A 21,775-nucleotide genomic window follows, 5' to 3' on the forward strand; every position below is an offset into this window, starting at 1 on the left:
GTTAGATCGTAGGGGAATAAGATGGGAGGAGCTTTGCCTGCCTTGACCTTGCATGTTAAATCGCATGGCCCCCCGGGAGTGTTGGTCATTCACCTAGGGGGTAACAACACAGGATCTCTGCCCTCTCTTGAGTTACATCATCGGATGGCGCGTGATTTGGAGCAGGTCATGACGTGGTGGCATTGGTGTCAGATTGTTCCGCAATCATTCCGCATCAGGTTTGGCGTAGTACACTGTCTGGTGTTATATTGGATAAGTCCTGGCGCAAGGTTAATGATTTTGTTGGCAGGAGAGTTTGGGGTCTCGGTGGTGCAGTAGTCTGCTACCCACTAATTCATTTTAGCGATGCCCATTTATTTAGACCAGATGGTGTCCATTTGACTGATGAGGGTATTTTGATTATTTTTGGAAAGCATTTTTAGAGTACTCGATAGCTTGGTTTTAGTTGGTTAGCGCTTAGTCAGGTTGTGTTGTAGTAGTGGGCTTTAGAGTATGCGGGTGGCACCGGCTCCTGCCGGGCCGGTGTGTGGTGGGAAAGAACGGCAGTTACAGTTGCTGTTGCGCTGCTGTTTGGAGGTGCACTCTTTGACCAATACATTGTATACTCTGGCTCTCCTTACTTGGGGTCATTGGGCTTGGCTGCCTGGCCGGCCCTCTTGTGGTGTATTGGGGAGAAAGTTGGAGACTCGACACTTATTGGCATAGCCAATGAGATAAATAAAGTTATGTCGTAGACATGCGTAGCAGCAATAGGTCGTAATGTCACTGATGATTTGGCAGTTCTTTCTTATTGCCACCATACTTAGTTTAAGTATTATAAATAAATAACGGTTGACCGATTTTAATGGCATTTCAGTGGTCTGTGTCGTTATTTCTAGATAAGCTAGTTAATATTTAGTTGTAAGGTTATTGTGTAATGATGTCATGCAGTCCGACATCGGCCGATAGAAAGTTTATAAGTAGAGATGTGCGCCGGAAATTTTTCAAGTTTTGGTTTTTGATTCGGACGCGTTTTGGCAAAACATCCCTGAAAATTTTTTGTCGGATTCGGGTGTGTTTTGGATTCGGGTGTTTTTTTTTTTTTAAACCCTCAAAAACAGCTTAAATCATAGAATTTGGGGGTAATTTTGATCCCATATTATTATTAACCTCAATAACCATAATTTCCACTCATTTCCAGTCTACTCTGAACACCTCACAATATTATTTTTAGTCCTAAAATTTGCACCGAGGTCGCTGGATGACTAAGCTAAGCGACCCAGGTGGGCGGCACAAACACCTGGTCCATCTAGGAGTGGCACTGCAGTGTCGGACAGGATGGCACTTAAAAAAATTAGCCCCAAACATCACATGATGCAGAGATAAATAAAAAAAAAGAGGTGCAAGATGGAATTGTCTTTGGGCCCTCCCACCCTTATGCTGTATAAACAGGACATGCACACTTTAACAAACCCATCATTTCAGCCACATGGTCTGCCACACGACTGTGGCTGAAATGACTGGTTGGTTTGGGCCCACACCAAAAAAGAAGCAGTCAATCTCTCCTTGCACAAACTGGCTCTACAGAGGCAAGATGTCCACCTCCTCCTCATCATCCGATTCATCACCCCTTTCACTGTGTATATCCCCCTCCTCACAGAGTATTAATTCATCCCCACTGGAATCCACCATCTCAGGTCCCTGTGTACTTTCTAGAGGCAATTGCTGGTAAATGTCTCCACGGAGGAATTGATTATAATTCATTTTGATGAACATCATCTTCTCCACATTTTCTTGAAGTAAACTCGTACGCCAATCGCTGACAAGGTGACCGGCTGCACTAAACATTCTTTCGGCGTACACACTGGAGGGTGGGAAACTTAAGTAAAATAAAGCCAGTTTGTGCAAGGGCCTCCAAATTGCCTCTTTTTTCTGCCAGTATACGTACGGACTGTCTGACATGCCTACTTGGATGCTGTCACTCATATAATCCTCCACCATTCTTTCAATGGTGAGAGAATCATATGCAGTGACAGTAGACGACATGTCAGTAATCGTTGGCAGGTCCTTCAGTCCGGACCAGATGTCAGCACTCGATCCAGACTGCCCTGCATCACCGCCAGCGGGTGGGCTCGGAATTCTTAGCCTTTTCCTCGCAGCCCCAGTTGCGGAAGAATGTGAAGAAGGAGCTGTCACGTTCCACTTGACTTGACAAGTGTCTCACCAGCAGGTCTTTGAACATGTGCAGAATTGTGTCTGCCGGAAAGAGAGATACAATGTAGGCTTTAAACCAAGGATCGAGCACGGTGGCCAAAATGTAGTGCTCTGATTTCAACAGATTGACCACCCGTGTATCCTGGTTAAGCGAATGAAGGGCTCCATCCACAAGTCCCACCTGCCTAGCGGAATCGCTCCATTTTAGCTCCTCCTTCAATCTTTCCAGCTGCTTCTGCAAAAGCCTGATAAGGGGAATGACCTGACTCAGGCTGGCAGTGTCTGAACTGACTTCACGTGTGGCAAGTTTAAAGGGTTGCAGAGCCTTGCACAATGTTGAAATCATTCTCCACTGCGCTTGAGTCAAGTGCATTCCCCCTCCTTTGCCTATATCGTAGGCAGATGAATAGGCTTGAATTGCCTTTTGCTGCTCCTCCATCCTCTGAAGCATATAGGGGGTTGAATTCCACCTCGTTACCAACTCTTGCTTCAGATGATGGTGGGGCAGGTTCAGGAGTGTTTGCTGGTGCTCCAGTCTTCGGCACGCGGTGGCTGAATGACGAAAGTGGCCCGCAATTCTTCGGGCCAATGGCAGCATCTCTTGCACGCCCCTGTCGTTTTTTAAATAATTGTGCACCACCAAATTCAATGTATGTGCAAAACATGGCACGTGCTGGAATTTGCCCACATGTAATGCACGCACAATATTGGTGGCATTGTCCAATATCACAAATCCCCAGGAGAGTCCAATTGGGGTAAGCCATTCTGTGTTGTTGATCCTCAGTTTCCGTAAGAGATTTTCAGCTGTGTGCCTCTTATGGAAAGCGGTGATACAAAGCGTAGCCTGCCTAGGAACGAGTTGGCGTTTGCGAGATGCTGCTACTGGTGCTGCTGCTGCTGTTCTTGCTGCGGGAGGCAATACATCTACCCAGTGGGCTGTCACAGTCCTATAATCCTGAGTCTGCCTTGCTCCACTTGTCCACATGTCCGTGGTTAAGTGGACATTGGGTACAACTGCATATTTTAGGACACTGGTGAGTCTTTTTCTGACGTCTGTGTACATTCTTGGTATCGCCTGCCTAAAGAAGTGGAACCTAGATGGTATTTGGTACCGGGGACACACTACCTCAAGAAATTCTCTAATTCCCTGTGAATTTACGGTGGACACCGGACACACGTTTAACACCAACACAGCTGCCAAGGCTTGAGTTATCCGCTTTGCAGCAGGATGACTGTTATGATATTTCATCTTCCTCGCAAAGGACTGTTGGACAGTCAATTGCTTACTGGAAGTAATACAAGAGGTCTTCCGACTTTCCCTGTGGGATGACAATCGACTCCCAGCAGCAACAACAGCAGCGCCGGCAGCAGTAGGCATTACACTCAAGGATCCATCGGAGGAATCCCAGTTAGGAGAGGACTCGTCAGACTTGCCAGTGACATGGCCTGCAGGACTATTGGCGTTCCTGTCTAAGAAGGAAATTGACACTGAGGGAGCTGGTGGTGTGGTTTGCAGGAGCTTGGGTACAAGAGGAAGGGATTTAGTTGTCAGTGGACTGCTTCCGCTGTCACCCAAAGATTTTGAACTTGTCAATGACTTCTGATGAATGCGCTCCAGGTGACGTATAAGGGAGGATGTTCCTAGGTGGTTAACGTCCTTACCCCTACTTATTACAGCTTGACAAAGGCAACACATGGCTTGACACCTGTTGTCTGCATTTCTGTTAAAATAATTCCACACCGAAGAGGTGATTTTTGTTGTAATTTGACCAGGCATGTCAATGGCCATTTTCATATCACGGACAACAGGTGTCTCCCCGGGTGCCTGACTTAAACAAACCACCTCACCATCAGAATGCTCCTTGTCAATTTCCTCCTCAGCGCCAGCAATACCCATATCCTCATCCTGGTGTACTTCAACAGTGACATCTTCAATTTGACTATCAGGAACTGGACTGTGGGTGCTCCTTCCAGTACTTGCAGGGGACGTGCGATTGGTGAAAGGCGCCATCTCTTCCCGTCCAGTGTTGGGAAGGTCAGGCATCGCAACCGAAACAATTGGACTCTCCTTGGGGATTTGTGATTTAGAAGAACACACAGTTCTTTGTTGTGCTTTTGCCAGCTTAAGTCTTTTTTCATTTTTCTAGTGGGAGGATGAGTGCTTCCATCGTCATGTGAAGCTGAACCACTAGCCATGAACATAGGCCAGGGCCTCAGCCATTCCCTGCCACTCCGTGTCGTAAATGGCATACTGGCAAGTTTATGCTTCTCCTCAGACGCTTTTAATTTAGATTTTTGGGTCTTTCTATTGAACTTTCGTTTTTTTGGATTTTACATGCTCTCTACTATGACATTGGGCATCAGCCTTGGCAGACAACGTTAATGGTATTTCATTGTATCAGCCATGACTAGTGGCAGCAGCTTCAGCACGAGGTGGAAGTGGATCTTGATCTTTCCCTATTTTACCCTCCACATTTTTGTTCTCCATTTTTTAATGTGTGGAATTATATGCCAGTAATATATTAATAGCAATGGCCTACTGTACTGTACTATATGTATACTATTGGTCACCAAAATGCTGCACTGTCCTACTATATACTGCTCACAATAATGCAGCACAGAGATAGTATACTTGACACAGAGCTGCAAGATACAGCAATGGCCTACTGTACTGTACTATATGTATACTGCTGGTCACCAAAATACTGCACTATCCTACTATATTCTGTTCACAATAATGCAGCACAGAGATAGTATACTTGACACAGAGCTGCAAGATACAGCAATTGCCTACTGTACTGTACTATATGTATACTGCTGGTCACCAAAATGCTGCACTGTCCTACTATATACTGCTCACAATAATGCAGCACAGAGATAGTATACTTGACACAGAGCTGCAAGATACAGCAATGGTCTACTGTACTGTACTACTATAATTATTTACTGGTGGTCCCCACAATGCAGCACACTGAACACAGATATTTGCAGCACACAGTACAGATATGGAGCGTTTTCAGACAGAGAACGTAGATATTTTCAGCACGCTGAGCACAGATATTTGCAGCACACTGAGCACAGATACGGAGCTTTTCAGGGAGAGAACGCAGCCTCATCCTCTCCGTTCAATCTCCAATGCACGAGTGAAAATGGCAGCGACGCGTGGCTCTTTATATAGAATACGAATCTCGCGAGAATCCAACAGCGGGATGATGACGTTCGGGCGCATTCGGGTTAACCGAGCAAGGCGGGAAGATCCGAGGCTGCCTCGGAACCGTGTAAAATAGGTGAAGTTTGGGGGGCTTCGGATCTTGGAGAACCGAACCCACTCATCTCTATTTATAAGGCATCTTCTTGATTTTTCCTTTCCCCATCAGTCAGTAATGGACAGTCCTGCTCTTAGAATGAGTGCTACTTGAAAAAGATGAGAAACTGCATATAGAATATCAATCACAGAGCAAATGGTGTGCACATAATAGGACAAAGATCAGATGGTTACACAGGGACAAGACAGGTTCACAGTGACATCTGATCATGATTATGGTCAAGAGATAAATGTTAAAAGCCTAAGCCATGTTGTTATGTCTGTGTTCCAAATTTGAATCTGACAGCTGCTGTCTTGAGTGTAAATGATATACAGTCGGTAGTAGTATAGTCAAGGGAATCCAGTGAGTGATATTTAATAAGAATCTGTTCCAATGCATAATTTTAGATGTGTGTCTAGACTCTATATGGTATTTGAGCATCCGCTTGATAAGAATAAAAGGTAAAAAAAATGTAAGACATGCTTAAATAAAGAGTGTACATAGCAAATTAAATGACCCATATAAAGGGACTGATATATAATTTAATGTACACCTGTTGGCTAAGCATAGTTGTGTGTTTTTACACTGCACATGCATCTAGATTAAGCACATGTTAATGCGGGCACTGCATAGTTCTACACGTATGACTGAAGAGGAGGAGCTGGCTGCAATGAGGTGTGCTCTTGTAGACAAAGTTCTATGAGAGGCATGTGGACGTGACTATGGTCTGTGCAGAGTTGGACATACAACAGTTTGAACAGAGTAGGTGCAAGTGTACATTGACAATGATTTATAGCAAATTATGCATACTGTAGGTGGCATGTACACTGTAAGATGTGTAGTATAAATGAATGAATTAATATATATGAAATAATATGTATGCTTTACCAGTGCACACAGTTCAAGAACAATATTTGTCTAATTTGTGCCAGACTCAAACCTATGATTATCTATTTTTATTGTTATTATGAATCATCATAGGTGCTACAAAGATGCCCATACAGTTAAAGTGCACACACAACAAGATATTCAGATAGGCTAGATAACTAATAAACAGGTTGGGTATGTGTGACCGGTGGTCAAGAGACAGCCGGTCACAATACTGACGGTGGGATCCCGGCATTTACATGCCCAGTGGGGGTGAGGGCATTGAAGTCCTTTTGGGGGCTCTCTGCGCTTGCCATGCTGCAGGGTCAGTGGTGAGCTGCGTTCCCCACAGGTTCTATTCCTACTCTATGTCCCGGACACCCATGAGTGGGAGTCGGCCCTGTTGGTCGGCATGCCAACCGTCTGGATAGTGAGGGGCGGGATGTAGGTGCCGATCACATAAGTACATCCCATTGCAGGCAGGTTCAGGACCAGTATAAGCATGGGGGAGGTGATAATGGCCGAAGCAAGAAAACCAAGAATACTGTACATTGGGGAAGATGACTGAGAGCATACAAGCTATGGGGGGGGGGGGGGGGCAGATGAAATAATTATGAAACAATATCCTTAGGGTCTAAATCTGTTTTATAAAGTTTTCAACAGTGGTCTTATCATTTAAGATTTTCTTTTTATTAAAGTTCCCAGTGCTCCAATGGGGCGGAAGAAAGAATGTTTTCAAATTCTCTGTGCTCTGCTGCAGAAAATGATTGGCACTATATAAATAAATGATAATAATAATAATATCTCAGAGCTGGTAGTTTTCAGGCCTCGTCCTATACAATTTGTATCATATTCTGCTGCTGAATAGCAGTCAGAAATAAAGTATTCTAAATAGCCTGCTAAGTTGCTCTTGTAGTTCTCAATATTCCATGTTTTACTGCCATAAGAAGACCTACTGCTGTTCCCTATAAAATGTTAAATCCACATTATAAATCCAGCACAAATCTTTTTAAGGATTTGAAAAGAAAGCTATTCAATTACAGAAGTCATTTGAAAGGAATAGCAAATTGTTCTACTTTATTTATACTTTCATGTCTGAATTTTGCAGACTGTTCTATGCATTGATTTAAATCTGTATTTTTAAAGAAAAAAGTCATAGCCATTATTTCTGACAAGTAGTGTAAGACTGGCAAATTCTATTTTCTAAGTTTAAAGAGCCACTAAAATAGAAGTTTCAAATGGAACTGTGAAGGTAAAATACATTATGCGATTGGGACTGCCCTCCGGCATGAGTACACTAATCTACACACTGAGGGGCTCATTCTGAGTTGCGCGCTAAAGCACACACAGCAGCGTCTATTGGTGGTCCCCTATCTGCAAGTTTATGCAAATGCCGCCACACACACCTTCCCTTGTGTACATCCGTTCGGCTGAACGTGTAAGAACTGAGACTCCCACTTTCAGCGCCTGTGCAAGCTGTAATACAGATTGGTGCATCCTTATACGCCATCATCCGTCACACCATGGAACCTTGTGCCAACCCTATAGCATGTGCAGTTTCTCCATCTGACCACGGCCTCCTATGTCTGCACTGTGCATCTGCTTGTATTGATATCTGACCACAGCCTTCTATGCACTGCTTGCAGTTTCTCCATCTGACCACGGCGCCTTTGCACTTCGCATCTGCTTGCATTGATATGACCACAACACACTCATAACACGTCCTCTTAAAGGACCGTTTTAACATTTTTTCAGAACTTTTCACATGTGCAGTTGCAAAATATTGCTCCATGTAAACATTGGCGTTGTGTGCAGATTGCATTTGACTCACTCTCAGGACCTGCATGTGTTTTTAAAGTAAGGCTGACTAGGTCAGTCACTGTCTGCCTGCTTACTCAGAGAAACACCTCTTTCCTATGGGTCTGTTTATAAGTAGTCATAACCATATTTTTGTTAAAGGGAAGGCACATCACGGTTTTCTTCTATATAACAAGAGTACTACCACAGAGAAATAACAAGATATTAGCAGCAGAAAGTGAAGCTCTGCACCACTACGTAACATTATCAAATATCCATCAATGGAGGACCTGCAAAGATGGGGAGACTTTGTAAGTTCACCTCTGGGTCAAATTACAATGAGCATATTGGGATTCCTTGCTGATTATATTGGGCTCCTGGTAAGGGAGAAAAAAGCTCAGCGTAGCAGTGGGGTGTTCGTCTGAGGCTTTAAGAGGAGTCCGTACTAATACATTGCACCAATAATGCATTCTGTATTGCTGCAGTATCCAGTAATTTGGACAAGTCAACATTAGTAGCCTAAGGAGTATAATCAATAAGTGTCGGATCCATTCCGACATACATTTGTCAGAATACATCCGACAAGGGCTATTCAATGAACGGCCAAATCAGACTGTCTGATTTGGCTGTTCCCGGTGTCCTGCCCTGCTGCTGCTGGTTGCGCTGACAGAGGCATCCGGCGACGGGAGCTGACAGCGGCTGGCGACGGAGCTGACAGCGACGGAGGGAGCTAACAGCGGTGGGTGGTGGGGGGAGCTGACAGCGGCGGCTGGCGGGGTGCTGGCAGCGGGGGTTGATGTCTGCAGCAGTGGGGGATGCGCTGCCGGGAGTAAGGAGCCTGGCCGGGGGGACGCCCTGCTCAATCCAACTTTTTTTTAAAGTCGGATTGAGATTGTCGGAAAGGGGGCCAAAACCTGTCGGATTTGGCCCCGTTTCTGACAGAAGCACACGTATCGGCGCCTATTCCGCCAATCCACGTGTTTTCCGACAAGTTTGGGAATTCCCGACTTGGTGGAAATAAACTGCCGTTTTTGAATAGGTTGGAACCCCTTCCAACAGAAATCTGACGGAAGCTGCCGTCTTTCCGACAAGATGGCAGCTTTCGACAGCTATTGAATACGGCCCTAAGCCTTAGGCATAGGCAAACTAGGCAAATGCCTAGGGCATTTTGTGTGCCTAGGGGCACAAGCAGGTTCTGCTGATTAAAATGATATGTGGCATGCCTATATTCTGTGTGACTGCGACTGTATCTGTATATGAAATGCTGCGTTACAGTGTAAATCACTATAATGTAGCATTTTGTTTGCAGATACAGTCACAGTTGCAAACAAAATATAGGCATGCCACATATCATTTTAATCAGCAGAAGCTGCTTGTGCAATCTAGCCACATAGTATTGCAAATAAGATGCATTTTCATAAAAAAAGGCCTGTGCACCAAATGTGCGCACTGTTCCTATTTAAAATATACTGTAGGGGGTAGGAACACAAAAACAAGGACTACTATGGGTGAGGGTGATGGTGCTGGAAAAGGGGTGCTGGGTCAGAGGCGGAAGTAGCGGCAGTGCAAGGGGGCACCAGCCAAAATCTTGCCTAGGGCATCATAATAGGTAGGGCCGGCTCTGGCCCTAAGTCTAACATTCTACCCCTTTAGTACCACCTCTTTTAATTCAATAAGGACCCTTTCTATTTCGTGGGTCACCTTAGTGTGTGTCAAGCCTTTATTTGCTTGCTGTAAACCAGTCAGACAAAAAGCAGAACTACACTTGAAGAGAAGTGCATCACTTGTAATAGAACAGACCTTATGTACAGAGCCCTGTATAATAATAATAATAATTATAATAAAATACAATAATGATAATAAAACAAAATGAGGAGAGAATTGAGTCGTCATTCCCAAGCAACTACCATATCCTGTGATTCTTTCCATTATGATGAGGAGGCCACAACCTTGGTCTCAAACTGAGAGAGAAAATCAGCCATAGGCTTGGTTGCAATGGGCTCTTGTATCTTCTCAGGAAGGCACAAAACACACACTCCCTCCTACCAGAGGCTACAAGTCGAGCCGGAAATTCCTGGGGCTACAGTATTTCTAATGCCATAAGCTGTGGGGGTGTAGTTCAAAGCACTGAAGTGGCAGTCAGTTGGTATAGAAAAAAAAATAAAATACAGTTTATTTGGTGCAAATAAGTGATAATTACAAAGCTATGCAGATGATAATTGAACTAATGTTCAGTCTCGGCACCCCCCCCCCCCCCCCCCAATTATAAATAGTAAAGCATCATCTCGGAGCAAAACACAGATGTATTATTTGTTTCACTTATTGTGTGTTGTCAGCAATGTGATGAATGAACAGCATATCGCCTCATATTATACTTTACTATGCTTGTCTTAAGGTTTCAGTAAAGCTTGTTTTTTTTTTTTTTTTGCTTTTTTTCCATTGTGAGTATCGCAATCCTATTTTTAGCCTATAGTCACAGGAAGCTAAGGTAATTAACAAGATTTGGGGCCCCTACCCATAATGTCAAAAGTAAAAATAAAATACAGATATAGTATACAACACAATGTTCAATTAAACTTCACATCAATAATCAACTCCCAACCCCATGTTCTCCTCATTAGTAAGTAGAAAGATAAACCTTTTCATTCTTCTTGATCCATTGTAGTCCGAATGGAACTCCCCCAAGGAAAAAGAAAAAGTGAGGCCTAACCACAACTGTCCAGGAAATGGTTGTAATTGGCTGATGGTTACCTAGAGTCCTAGATAATCCAGTCTTTGATCATTTAGGTTGATAGTTTACAGTGTGCATGTGAACCTGTTTTTGTATGGGGTTTTATCTTTATATTTGGACTAGGATGGACCAAGAAGATATTAGGATTTTATGTATAGTCTGGTCTCTGCATGTATTTGTTGCTCTTATTCTGTATTGGACTCTTGGGTCTTTGGGCCTTCTCTCCATTATACTGGAACCACAGTGCAGGTCTAGAATCTTGTGTAGGGGATGGGGAAGCCATAAGCAGTGAAATTACCAATGGTATGTAACACTCGGTTAATTTTTTTTTTTTTTTTTTAACAATCTTGACACATTTACCTCAACTAATACATCATTACAGAATGCATTCATTTATTCCCTGCTCAAGCTTCTATTGCTGCACTGGTTTTATTCAATACACCACTTGTGGCATTGATCTTGACTTGTATACCCATAGGCATATTCACCTGTGTTACCACCTACCTTAAATATGGCCACTACAATCCAGTCTCTGAAATTCAGATAGCCATGTGCTGTTACTGTGACACCACATGGGCCAACGAGAGGGTAAAAATAAAATTGCAGTTATTTTTCAGGTAGAGGATGCCTCTTTTAGGAGGATGTAAATGAATGCACAACAATGTCATCCACATCTAAAGTACATCACCACAAAAGTAGCATAGTAAATTATTATTGTGAATTCATAAGATACCTCAGTGCTTTATCAAAACAGGACATACATAAAATAGGGACATACAGTACAAGGTTAAATAAATACAGGCCGGAATAACAGAATAAGGAGAGCTTTACAGTCCACTTAGTAGATGACACAGCTGAAATCTAAGGATCATGTGACTCAGAGTGGAGAATGGGACAGCGGTGACTGGGAGCAGGTTAAGCTGTAATAATGAGATGGGTTACAGAAAGTGCATAAAAATTTGTAAGGCTGTATTAGGGAATTCCATAAGTCATTGGATTCACAGGCGCATTTCTAAAGCTAATATAACCCAAATTCATCCATTCATAAGTCCGTTCCCAAAAATGAGCTTTGCAAGAGTTAAGTCATGTGTATAACACAAAATAGACTTACATCAGAAGACATTCCACTGCACTGAACTAAAGTATTAGGCCTTTAAATTAAAGAATACCTTTCAAAAACATCTTCCAGTCATTAAATTGACAGATTCTCATCCCGTCTAGAATTGTATGAAATTACATTGCTAATACATATTGCATGTGATAATAAGCCTGGCTTTCTCACCAGATTTATTGAGACAGTGTTACAGTGTCAAAGTGAATCTTCCAATCTCCATACACTGTGTATATAATCTTTATGCTCTGTGCAGCTCTAGCTCAGGATTAGCTTCATGGCTCATCTGTTTAACAGATTACTTACACATTTGTAGTAAAGTCTGTTTGAGTCATTCAAATGTTTAATTAAAGTCTGTTTTCCTTAAATAAACCTTCCTCTGAGCCATTCAACTCTTGCAACTTCTTAAAAGAACAGAATATGAAAATGTACTTATTTTCCATATAATATATATTGTAGCTCTCTGTTAACGAAGTAAATGACAAACCTGTGTCTGCCAGGTTTTTCTGTTAACTCTTAAGGCATTCTGCTTTCATATTGGCAAGTATGATAAAGATATGAGTGCCTGATCACATTCTTCAGTTTTGTTGGAGAATTGGGCATCTTCTTGGGGGTAATTCAGGGGAAGTCTAGTGAGAAGCTTATTTTATGGGAGCACTGTGTAGTCTGTGCTGGTTCTACTCTGTGTGTATGTCTGGCATTCCTCAAGTTATGTCACCTGTATAGATTAGATTTACTAAGCAACACCTTTTTCATGCTATTGCTTCTCTGTGGGTTTGACCTGGTGATCGCTGAAAAATAACTACTATTGGACTAAAGGGGAACATAGTTTAAAAGCGGACAATCCCCTCGTTTAAACAAGTGTGCTTGTGCCAGGATGTTGGAGATCAGGCATGTTAAGTGTAGGAGTTTCTATCGTACAGAATTGTATTGTAATCACATGGCAACACAACTTAAAAGAGGGGAATCCACTCTTTCAAATACATTCATTGAACAGTAGGTTGATCAAAATCCTCAACATCCCTGGAATTTAGATTGATTTCTGTAGTGTAGGAACAGAGGGGTTCGGTATAGATGACCAGCAGACGGGATACTGGCTGTCAATATCCCAACAGCAGCATCCTGCCCGCCAGAATGCCGGCAGCAAGGCGAGCACTAAGAGTACTCTTGCCGGCTCACTGCACTCGCCACGGGATCTATTCCCACTCTATGGGTGTCGTGGACACCCGAGAGTGGGAATAGCCCTGTTGCGCTGGGATTGTGGCTGGCGGCATTGTTGGTTGTTGGGATTCCGGCATCTGTATCCTGACCACCGGGATACCGACAGCCAGTAAATTAAACGCATCCTGGGACAGAGCCGTGGCTAGACATTTTAGTGCCCCAGGCAGGAATGAAGGAGTGTGTCCTTAGTCTCACTGGCACACACACTCACTGACCCCACCTTCGTGGGAGTAAATAAGCAGGAGGCATGACTAACATATTTTCGAAGGAGTTTAAAAGCATTAAACTGCTCCCCAACCATGCTCCCTCTTTCTTTTACCTGTTCTTGTTGCTAAAACACCTGTTGGTGATATTTCCTGCTTTTGGGGGACATTTACTAAGCAGTGTTAAGAGTGGAGAAGTGAGCCAGTGGAGAAGTTGCCCATGGCAACCAATCAGCACTGAAGTAACAGCTATAATTTGCATACTATACAATTATACAGAGCTGCTGATTGGTTGATGGGAAAACTTCTCCACTGGCTCACTTCTCCGCTCTTATCACTGCTAAGTAAATGTCCCTCTTAATCTTTGATATTTAGTAGATACTTAGTTGTGTCCTTAATGTTAAAAATTTCCACACATTTAAAGGGCAGAATTGATGAATAAATATGCCACTACATTTTGTTGCCTGGATAGTGGATGGATGCACAATTTATTTTTTTCTTTGCAGGTATTTAAGATGAGCCTTACTCAGAAGTTGTCCTGTATTTTAATGTAATAAGACTTGCATTTGAAGCAGGTATGCCTGTTTATATTCTCATAAATACCCATGATGTAAAAGCCTTATGGGGTTATGTACAGTTACACGCATTTGCTCTGGGGGCTGTTTTCCAATGAAAGGCCCCATTTTATTTTTTTTAAATATCGAATTTCCGGGGATAAATTCTGTTGAAGAATATTAATAAAACCTCATGCTGCAGGCTACCATGGAAGTGTGATCAGCACTGTGTGTGTAGTTTTGTATATAAGCAGAGTTCTGTAAACACCAGCAATTATAATTTATAATGTAGGCAATGACCAGTCCATTAGCATAACCAAGCTTGGTGGATTATTGGCTCACGTTATTGTACAGCAGTGCTCACTGTTTCACTGCTTGGCTGAGTGATGGAGCAGAGCCTGTAGTTGATCAGCGGTGTAGTCAGCTCACCAGCTGGTGACTGTGGTTTTAGTACAAAGTAGGGGTGTAGACTTCTGGAACAGCAGCCACAAGTATGTAAACATTTGGGTTTCGGGAGCTGGAAGAGGATGTCCATTCTCCACCATGTCGCTCTTACACAGTGGCAAGATGACACCACGCAAATGCAGATACAATATTGGTGGCATTCTTAGCTAGGGAATGAAATTTCCCTAGAGAAGCCATTTTGTTGAAAACTGCACAGTAGCATACTCCATTTCTAACATGTTACACTGCAGGTAGGGCAGATTTTAAATATTAGAGAGATTAGAGTTAGTAAGAGGTGTGTCCTAATTTAGGATGTGATTTATAAAAACCCTGAAGAGAAAGTGGACAGAGATGAGGACCAAACAATCAGCTCCTGTCATTTTTTAAACAGTTTGTAACATGGCAGCCAGAAGCTGGTTGGTACTTTGTCTCTCTCCTGCTTTGATAAATCCGGCCCTTAATTGTAGATCTCCAAAAACAAAACTTCCCAATAATTACGCAACATGGTGCTGACTGAGTGGTGCGTAAAGTGGATGTAGCTGCGGAAGCCAAATTACTACCTTACACCAATGCAAGAATCTATAGGGCTAATGCTGATGATTGTGCATCTGCCAACAGAAAGCCGTTCTGCCCTTTTATAACCTAGCTATTGGCACTTGTACCAGCTCCATGCTTGCTACAATAGATCTGTCAGATATGCCCGTCTCTTTAGATGCACTCTCCTGTAACACTACTGTGACCCTCCCACAAGACAGGGCAGTTTTGTGCACTTGCATTTTTGCTGCCAAGTTGTCATCCCAAAATGTCCAATTTCATGGAAAGACTGTATCTACTCAGTTCTGTACAACTCATAAGGACAGACATACACAAAAGTGTAAATTCACATGTGTTGTATGCAAAAACACCCCATTTGTGCCCGAGCACAGAATGTGTCTGACTCAGTCCTTTTGTGCAAAAGCAGTCCATATTTTCTCTGCATGCCGTGCACTGCAGCATGTTATGTACAAGGTGGAAATATCTCCTTTTTTATTTTCTCCTGAGCAAGGGTGTAAGTTCATCCCAGTCACTCGGGGGCAAGTTGGAGTTGGTGCCCCCTGCCCTAAAAAAATGAAAAAAAATAAAAAAAGGATAACAAATATTGTGTGTGTATGTGTGTTAGTACTGTATGTGTGTGTGTATAAACATAATTTATTTAGATAGCGCTCTCAGCTGGTCTACAGTGACCGGAGCCCACCGTGAATTGGCAGGACCCCAGCTGCACTCTGTGACAATAGCTGGTGTGTCACGTTCAGACTCTAAAGATTCAGCCATCTGCAGCATGCAGAATCAGCATTCACTGGCGGGTCCCATCTCACGGTCCAGCAGCAGTGGCGGGTGCACAGTCACTTGTTGCAGCGCAGGCTAAGTGGTAACTGACAGGTGCCATTCTGTCCACTATTGCAGGTGTTAGCAGGGTTCCTCGAAAAGAGCAGATTAACTTTGCAGTGGTCACACTTGGATCCAGCTGTGAGCCACACAGGTGCTCTGTAAATGAAAGTACTCTCCAAGGTTTGGATCCCGGAGGCAGGCATCTCCATTGCCTCGGGGGTGTTACGCCCCTTCTCCTGAGTGAATCATGCCTCCGGTGCACACATTTCTTTTGTATTTACATGAAACAGTCAAATGCTTTTCTTAACCAATATTAAACGCTGACTGCCTATGTGTTTCACTTTACACTAATGTAGGGTGATTGCATTTAAATTCTGCACATACAATTTCATTAACATGTATTACATTTGAGTCTGCCTCTGGGGGAGCTGCTCTCTGTGATATGGAAAGCAAGTATCTAATAATTACTTGGCTGGCTTAATAAATATGTCAGGCTTGGATGTATAAAATAACATTCACAAAATCCTTTTTTGCTATGCACTTGAATATCCATCAGTCTAGTTGTGCCAGATGGGGTACATGCTGGGAAATGACTGTCCTGTGTCTTTTAACTCTTGAGTATATAAAAAGACTTGAGAACCTTAAGATGAACAAGATAATGACACTACAAAATGCTGTTTCACCCAATCATACTGCGCATATTCTGAGTGGTCCTATCACTTGTGTCCTGTACATTCAGATAGTATAGTATGGCTTCATGCATGCAACCATAAAATAACTTCAGAAGGTCCGAAAACTTGTTAATTTTACCCAATTAAATCTGATATTTGCAAGCATAAGGATAGCCCCAACGTAAACTGAATGACAACAGTAGTTTTGCTTCAATATACTGTAAGTAAGCGGAGATTGATTACAAAGGGGTCAGGGGCATATCTAGAGAGGAGGGGGACCCCTTCTCTCCTGTCCCGTAGCAGGCAGCAGCGTTATTAGTGCTCTGTCTGAGCACTAGAGACTCTGGCACAGTACCAGAGTCTACAGCACATGTGTAAGTCTCTGAAAAAATGGCGCAGTGGCCATTTTTACGGAGACCTGCACATGCGCTGTAGACTCTGGCACTGTGCCAGAGTCTCTAGTGTTCAGACAGAGCGCTAACAGTGCTGCTGTGACTGCCGGCTACAGGACTCGGGAGAATAGGGGACCCACACCCGGACACCAGAAAGGTAAGTATATAGAAGAAATGGGTGCAATGTGTGCGGTGTTGGCCCCCTCTGGACCCAGGGGCCCGTGTGCATCGCACACACTGCACCCTTTATAGATACGCCACTGGAAGGGGTGACTAAAGAAGGACATACAAAACACTTTACTATGTTATTATTATTGCTGTAGATTTTACTCACTACAGTATAAATGTACTTGTTTTATGAACACTGTATACCAGGTACAAATTTTAGTAGCTGTTTCTGCGTTTCAATGGTTTGCTAGTAAATATTAAAGACAGTCTCATGTTCTTAAACTTTAGTTTTTACATATATGATGGAAAAAGAAAATCTTGTTTTATTGTATTTTTCATATGTTGGAGAGGTACAATGGTAAATGCTCTGTCCACAATGCCTTAAATGTCATAATCCCAGCCATACCCTTAGTATGCATGATGAGGAATTACATGACCAACGCCACAGTCTACTCTCCTGGGAGTTTGGTACAACTACCCAAAATTATAAATCTAGATTTACAAAATATAATATTTAAATACTCACAAAGTAACTTTAAATTGTGTGACTCCTCCCACCTGAATTTTATTACGTGTGTTGTAAATGCATAAGGTCTGAAAGGAGGAGTATAATAATGAGCAGTACACAGGTGGAGTATGGCATTGAGGTGGGACCCACTATGGCTTCACTACACGCATCCATACCATCTCTCTCAAATACTGTCAATTTCCGAATAAGAGTATTATGATACAGTATTTATTTAACAAGCAAATAATCTATATAACAATGGTATCACAGCCGTATTAAGAGAGGAGGGGGTTTGTATGCAGTCTGTGTCTGTTCCACCTCCTCTCTAGCAGACTTAGCACTTGGGTCACTAGGATACCATTGAGCTGTGCTAGAATCTAGAGTGCATGCACAGGTCTCCGGGGGAATGGTGTAGCAGACATTTTCTTGGTGATTGAATTGTGCAATGCTGCTGCTGGCAACACAGGATTTTGGAGGGGTAATTATTCAAGAAATGGATGCAGGGAGTGTGGTGTGGGCCCCTCATGGACCCAGAGGCCCATGTTCACCACACACTGTGCACCCTTTATAGTAACTGTACGCCACTGAATGGTATCTTATCTTTGGTATGAGCATTATACACAATTTACTATCTTCTACTGTTATGGAGAATTATTTATTTTAATTGTGTTGGGATGCAAAAAACAAGAACAGAGAGCTTTGTTGCATTACAGAGTAACAAAAACAATATTACCTAATTATATAAGATGAAAAGTACAGGATGATGGCAGGAAAATAGACCAATACATTTAGTAAAAGTTGCAGGCGGAGCATGTATGAAAGCAATAAGGCAAAATAATCCGAAGGTGGATAGACACGTCTTTATAATTAGGGGTAACAGAAAAAAATACTTATTTTATTTCCTTTTACAAAGTAGAATTTTAAAAATAAGTGATAATGTACATTAATGATGCACTGTATTTTCAAATAAGCACTAGATACATTTATATTATTTCTAATGAGAAACATATGAGATGTTTTTGTAATCCTCACATTGTGGTCATAATTTTTATATGAGGCATATAAAGAATAGCCAAGCTGCTTAATAGATCACAAAAAGCTGAAATGTTTAACAGCAGTTTACAGAATGAAAGACAATAATACGGTTTTCCTTGTACGCTGGCGCAGAATATAAATTTGGCTATGCTGTTAAGTGATTACACAGAATAATTGCTTAATCCCTTTGCTGTACTGAAAATGGATTGATATCTGAAATGTTTAATCATGTGTGAGTCACTTATTTCTGTTTTATTGTCATTTGCAGTGGCACGGAGACCGACGATGAACCACCGTGTGAAGAGGAGATTGATTACAATACTGATAGCTGCTCAGATCAGGAAGTCTCCGAGTTGGACACCAGTAATGAAGACAGATTTTAGGAGGAAAGTGTTGGAGAAAGAGAAGGCACAGCACTCGTCTCACATATGAAGTTATTGCTGCCTCATGTAATGGCTTTCTGACTGCTCCATGAAAACAACATGGCTGCTCTCCATATTCCCCTCTAAATGACCAGGGCTTTAAACCCTCCAGCAAGCCACTTGTATAATATTTGATAATGCTATGCAGGGTTGGCAGGGCCTTAAGATGTTATTGGAGTCATGTCTACACCTATTTTTCTTTACAACTCCATGTGCAATAGGTAAGCGTTCTCGGGGAGAGTTGCCAGTTCTATCTGGAGTTCAGGGATTCTTCCCTAATTGAGTACTCTCCCAGATATTCTGTGAGATTAAAGAAGTATGGAATAAAGTCAATCCAGTTTTGTGTAATGAAAAAAGTTCCGGATAATACAAATTTATACTCTATATACAGAATCATTGTTATTACAGGAATATTTGGGAATTTAATTTGCTATCTTCATGTTTTGTTGTTGCTGCTGGGGGCACACATAGTCTTTGAGATCACTGGCTGCCAATAGGTAGTGTAGGATACAACTGTATAATGTAGATGTTAAAATAATATTTTTTGCTGAAATTCTACTTCAGAATTAAAAGCAATATGACTCCATTTTGAAAGCATTCCCATATGTGTATATAGAGTAGTTGCACAGACAGACCATCCATCTATTTCCCCACCTGCTTCCTCCATCAGCACCCATCTCTTTCCTTTCTGAATGTAGTATTTCTTTGGTGTTTTTATATAGACATCCACAGAGGGGAGGATAGCAAAAGAAAGGGTTAGGAGGCTTGTGGTCCATCTTGTAAAGGTAAATACGGTCTCTAAAACAATATTCAGTAATCAGAATTAAGCTAAATAAAACATCTGATTTGCTATGTTTAGTGCAGATTCACACCTTTTGAGCAATGTACATCAATAACCTCCCAGGAAATGTCTTTATCCAAAGATAGAACAAAAAGAAACTGTACATTCAGATTTACTTTCTCTATCGTCCTAGTGGATGCTGGGGTTCCTGAAAGGACCATGGGGAATAGCGGCTCCGCAGGAGACAGGGCACAAAAAGTAAAGCTTTAGGATCAGGTGGTGTGCACTGGCTCCTCCCCCTATGACCCTCCTCCAAGCCTCAGTTAGATTTTTGTGCCCGGCCGAGAAGGGTGCAATCTAGGTGGCTCTCCTAAAGAGCTGCTTAGAAAAGTTTAGCTTAGGTTTTTTATTTTACAGTGAGTCCTGCTGGCAACAGGATCACTGCAACGAGGGACTTAGGGGAGAAGAAGTGAACTCACCTGCGTGCAGGATGGATTGGCTTCTTTGGCTACTGGACATTAGCTCCAGAGGGACGATCACAGGTACAGCCTGGATGGTCACCGGAGCCTCGCCGCCGGCCCCCTTGCAGATGCTGAAAAGAGAAGAAGGTCCAGAATCGGCGGCAGAAGACTCCTCAGTCTTCTTAAGGTAGCGCACAGCACTGCAGCTGTGCGCCATTGCTCTCAGCACACTTCACACGGCAGTCACTGAGGGTGCAGGGCGCTGGGAGGGGGGCGCCCTGGGAGGCAATGTAAACCTATTTTTTGGCAAAAAATACCTCACATATAGCCTCCGGGGGCTATATGGAGATATTTAACCCCTGCCAGAATCCGTTGAAGAGCGGGAGACGAGCCCGCCGAAAAAGGGGCGGGGCCTATCTCCTCAGCACACAGCGCCATTTTCCCTCACAGAAAGGCTGGAGGGAAGGCTCCCAGGCTCTCCCCTGCACTGCACTACAGAAACAGGGTTAAAACAGAGAGGGGGGGGCACTAATTTGGCGTTAGAAATATATAAAAAGATGCTATAAGGGAAAACACTTATATAAGGTTGTCCCTATATAATTATAGCGTTTTTTGGTGTGTGCTGGCAAACTCTCCCTCTGTCTCTCCAAAGGGCTAGTGGGTCCTGTCCTCTATCAGAGCATTCCCTGTGTGTGTGCTGTGTGTCGGTACGTGTGTGTCGACATGTATGAGGACGATGTTGGTGAGGAGGCGGAGCAATTGCCTGTAATGGTGATGTCACTCTCTAGGGAGTCGACACCGGAATGGATGGCTTATTTAGGGAATTACGTGATAATGTCAACACGCTGCAAGGACGGTTGACGACATGAGACGGCCGACAAACAATTAGTACCGGTCCAGACGTCTCAAAAACACAGTCAGGGGTTTTAAAACGCCCGTTTACCTTAGTCGGTCGACACAGACACAGACACGGACACTGAATCCAGTGTCGACGGTGAATAAACAAACGTATTCCTTATTAGGGCCACACGTTAAGGGCAATGAAGGAGGTGTTACATATTTCTGATACTACAAGTACCACAAAAGAGGGTATTATGTGGGATGTGAAAAAACTACCTGTAGTTTTTCCTGAATCAGATAAATTAAATGAAGTGTGTGATGATGCGTGGGTTCCCCCCGATAGAAAATTATTGGCGGTATACCCTTTCCCGCCAGAAGTTAGGGCGCGTTGGGAAACACCCCTTAGGGTGGATAAGGCGCTCACACGCTTATCAAAACAAGTGGCGGTACCGTCTATAGATAGGGCCGTCCTCAAGGAGCCAGCTGACAGGAGGCTGGAAAATATCATATAAAAGTATATACACACATACTGGTGTTATACTGCGACCAGCGATCGCCTCAGCCTGGATGTGCAGAGCTGGGGTGGCTTGGTCGGATTCCCTGACTAAAAATATTGATACCCTTGACAGGGACAGTATTTTATTGACTATAGAGCATTTAAAGGATGCATTTCTATATATGCGAGATGCACAGAGGGATATTT

At 42.9% G+C, this 21,775-nt stretch overlaps 1 protein-coding gene across 2 annotated transcripts in view; it reads left to right on the plus strand.

Moving 5' to 3' along the window:
* Positions 1-20,014, plus strand: part of AGBL1 (AGBL carboxypeptidase 1) — a 1,210,518-nt gene extending 1,190,504 nt beyond the window's left edge. For both annotated transcript variants that reach the window (XM_063925754.1, XM_063925755.1), the window contains one exon: positions 18,837-20,014. In XM_063925754.1, coding sequence (XP_063781824.1) covers positions 18,837-18,951 — 115 coding nt within the window. In that variant the 3' untranslated portion in view covers positions 18,952-20,014. The remainder of the gene's footprint in view (positions 1-18,836) is intronic.
* Positions 20,015-21,775: the final 1,761 nt, after the last annotated feature.

The sequence above is a fragment of the Pseudophryne corroboree genome, chromosome 6 (genome assembly GCF_028390025.1).
Source record: "Pseudophryne corroboree isolate aPseCor3 chromosome 6, aPseCor3.hap2, whole genome shotgun sequence".
NCBI lineage: Eukaryota > Metazoa > Chordata > Amphibia > Anura > Myobatrachidae > Pseudophryne > Pseudophryne corroboree.